Source organism: Ceratina calcarata, unplaced genomic scaffold (assembly GCF_001652005.2).
Source record: "Ceratina calcarata isolate Rehan_Ccalc_2016 unplaced genomic scaffold, ASM165200v1 scaffold1284, whole genome shotgun sequence".
Lineage (NCBI taxonomy): Eukaryota > Metazoa > Arthropoda > Insecta > Hymenoptera > Apidae > Ceratina > Ceratina calcarata.
Window position 1 is genome coordinate 1 of NW_017133875.1, and position 3,801 is coordinate 3,801.

The 3,801-nt window shown below is 42.0% G+C and overlaps 1 protein-coding gene across 1 annotated transcript; it reads left to right on the forward strand.

Moving 5' to 3' along the window:
- The first annotated feature begins 2,167 nt into the window (after positions 1 to 2,167).
- LOC108629124 (balbiani ring protein 3-like) lies at positions 2,168 to 3,103 on the forward strand. Its single transcript, XM_018031529.1, has one exon. It carries the CDS (start codon positions 2,168 to 2,170, stop codon positions 3,101 to 3,103), a length of 936 nt encoding a protein of 311 aa, XP_017887018.1.
- The last annotated feature ends 698 nt before the right edge of the window (positions 3,104 to 3,801 follow it).

A 3,801-nucleotide genomic window follows, 5' to 3' on the forward strand; every position in this document is an offset into this window, starting at 1 on the left:
ATCGTAGTGCAGTTTCGGCAACGATGCTGACAGGCGGCGGATACAATCAACTGGAACAGTTACTTACTGGCATGAACGTATCATGCATGTCGAAGAAAATGTATGAAAAATGCCAGGAAGAAATAATTGATGGATTCGAATTGGCCGCACAAAAGGAAATGGAAGATGCTGGCCACCAAGAGAAAGAAATGGCAATTGCACGGGGCGACGTACTTCCCGGATCTAATATACCATGCATCGCAGTTGTTGCAGATGGCAGCTGGATGAAAAGATCTTACCGCGGCGGAGACTATAATTCGCTTTCTGGTGTAGGAGCCATTGTCGGTTATCATACCAAAAAGGTATTATATATCGGCGTGAAGAATAAATTCTGCATGATATGTCAAATAGCAGCTAAGAAGAAAGAAGAACCACATGAGCATCGATGCTTCAAAAACTGGGGCCGTAATCAGAGTTCGGGTGGAATGGAAAGTGCTGCTATAGTCGAAGGATTCAAATGCAGCATACAAATGCATGGCCTAATATATTCCATGTTAGTTGCCGATGGGGACAGCAGTGTGTATAAAAGAATATTGGACAATGATCCCTATAAAGATTACACTGTGCATGTGCGAAAAATTGAATGCACTAATCACCTTCTACGCAATTTCAGTAGGAAAATAAACGAGATTGCTGCAAAAGGTCGGTACAAGGATTTGAGAAATATTATAAAACAGAATGCCCTTCGTCTGCGTACAGGTGTAAAGAAAGCTGCCGAATATCGGTTCAAAGAGAAAGTACGACTTGTGGAACAAATAAGAAACTTGAAAATGGATTTGAAAAATGTGCCAAGTCACGTCTTCGGAGAACACAAGGAATGTGAAAAGTTAGCGTACTTCTGCAAAAAATATTCAGGTGAAACCGAAGTCGATTATATTCCGCAGCTCAAGGAGACTGGTATTTATCAGGCCATTGAGGAAGCAATGCAACCACTTTTCGCCCACGCAGAAAGCTTACTGTATACACTAAATAATAATGCCGTAGAAAGCTTTAACAATATAATTGCTAAATTCATCGGAGGTAAACGAATAAACTTTGGACGAAAAGGATCCTATCAAGGCAGAGTCTCCGCTGCTGTAGTTGAATTCAATTCAAAAGAAGCCCTAAGTAGATTGAATGTTGCAATGGACAAGGAACCAACAGTCCTTGTAAGAAAAGTAGAAAAACGGCGGAAACGTGCAGCAGAAATTGCCAGGAAACATAAAAAAGAAGCCAAAACGTCATCATCACGTTATGAAAAACAATCATGCGATAGAGATTACGGTCCTAGTGCAGAAAAGCCAGATATGGGAGAGACAGTGTTCCTTTCTGAGTGCGAAAGGCACATGGCGGTACTTCGCGAGTGGCAAGCGATACGCCATAAAATTGAAGAAGATACTCGCGATCAAGTGAACAGCGAGAAGTGGATCGCGTATCGTAGGAAATTATTGACTGCATCGAATTTTGGAAAAATATGCAGATTACGAAAAGATACGCCGCGAGCGAATACATTGAAGAGTATATTGTATCCACAAATACAAAATTTACGTGCCTTGGAATACGGAAGGAAGAACGAGGCGAACGCTTTAAAACAATTAGAAGAAGAAACGGGAAGAGCTGTTCTACCGTGTGGACTCTTCATCGATGCGGTTATTCCTTATCTAGGTGCAACCCCGGACGCATTAATGGAAAATGATACGATCGTGGAAGTGAAATGTCCAGAATCGGCGAAGGAATTATCACCGTCCGAGGCAATAGAGCAGCTTCCTGCCATACGACGAATTTTTCGAAGCGATGAAATGAATCAAAAGCATTATTATTATTATCAAGTCCAAGGTCAATTGCACATTACGAACAGGCAAAATGCTTTATTCTGCTTGTGGACACCAAAAGGAATGAAAATCACGAAAGTGGAAAGGGACGACAATTTCTGGGCAACAGAGATGGAAGACAGATTGAGAAGTTTTTATGAGGACTGCATGCTGCCAGAAATTGTTGACAGCAGATTCAACAGAGGCCAGCCGATTAGAGAGCCTCGATACATAAAGGACAAAAATGGTGGAAAAGAAAACACAGGAAATGACAATTTATGAGCGAATGCCACAATTGCACCGACGGGTGCAAATCAGCGCATATGAAGAGCTGTACCATGGCGAGTTGCGACTGCACTTGCAACTGCAAGTGCAATCAGCATACGAAGAGCTGTCGAATGCCACAAATGGCAATCGAATGTCGCAATTGCACCGACGGGTGCAAATCAGCGCATATGAAGAGCTGTGCCATGGCGAGTTGCGACTGCACTTGCAACTGCAAGTGCAATCAGCATACGAAGAGCTGTCGAATGCCACAAGTGGCAATCGAATGTCGCAATTGCACCGACGGGTGCAAATCAGCGCATATGAAGAGCTGTGCCATGGCAAGTTGCGACTGCACTTGCAACTGCAAGTGCAATCAGCATACGAAGAGCTGTCGAATGCCACAAGTGGCAATCGAATGTCGCAATTGCACCGACGGGTGCAAATCAGCGCATATGAAGAGCTGTGCCATGGCGAGTTGCGACTGCACTTGCAACTGCAAGTGCAATCAGCATACGAAGAGCTGTCGAATGCCACAAGTGGCAATCGAATGTCGCAATTGCACCGACGGGTGCAAATCAGCGCATATGAAGAGCTGTGCCATGGCAAGTTGCGACTGCACTTGCAACTGCAAGTGCAATCAGCATACGAAGAGCTGTCGAATGCCACAAGTGGCAATCGAATGTCGCAATTGCACCGACGGGTGCAAATCAGCGCATATGAAGAGCTGTGCCATGGCGAGTTGCGACTGCACTTGCAACTGCAAGTGCAATCAGCATACGAAGAGCTGTCGAATGCCACAAGTGGCAATCGAATGTCGCAATTGCACCGACGGGTGCAAATCAGCGCATATGAAGAGCTGTGCCATGGCGAGTTGCGACTGCACTTGCAACTGCAAGTGCAATCAGCATACGAAGAGCTGTCGAATGCCACAAGTGGCAATCGAATGTCGCAATTGCACCGACGGGTGCAAATCAGCGCATATGAAGAGCTGTGCCATGGCAAAATAATATTGCATCAATATTTATTACATTTAATGAATAAATTATTTTATTCTTTTCAGAAGGAAAAATTAGAAGGAGAAGGAGACGACAAAGGCGCAAGAATTAGTCGCAGTGACCAAGACCACGGATGAAATGGAATTCAAGAAGAGGACCATTTAAATAATAATTAATATATGTAATCAAATGGTAAGAAATAAAAATAATAAAAAACAACAAAAGTGGGTTCTGCAATGTACAGATTACTAGTCTTTCTCGCTGTCCGTTCGTAAACTCGGCACTCGTATCAAAATTGCTTTACATTTTTCGGAATGATTCGCTAAACAACGAGTCAAGTAACCGATCGGCAACGCGCAAGACTGGTGATCAGCAGGCTGTTCATATTTCTATGTACATATTTTTTTCATATTATTTTATGTACATATATTTTCTAAATAAGTGTAAAATTCACGAAATGTGCGTCAATTAAATTATTTTTTAAATTCAAAGTGCATTGATGCGGATGATTCATCCAAGTCGGCATAGGGTAGACGTTTCATTCGTAGGCACTTTTATCCCAGATACCGACAGAATATTCTATTATTATATTATATATTTATCATAATATCATCAACATATGCATTTTGAATTTATAACCATTTGACGCACATTTCATTAATTTTACGAAATAAATTATATATATACATATATATATATATGTATATATA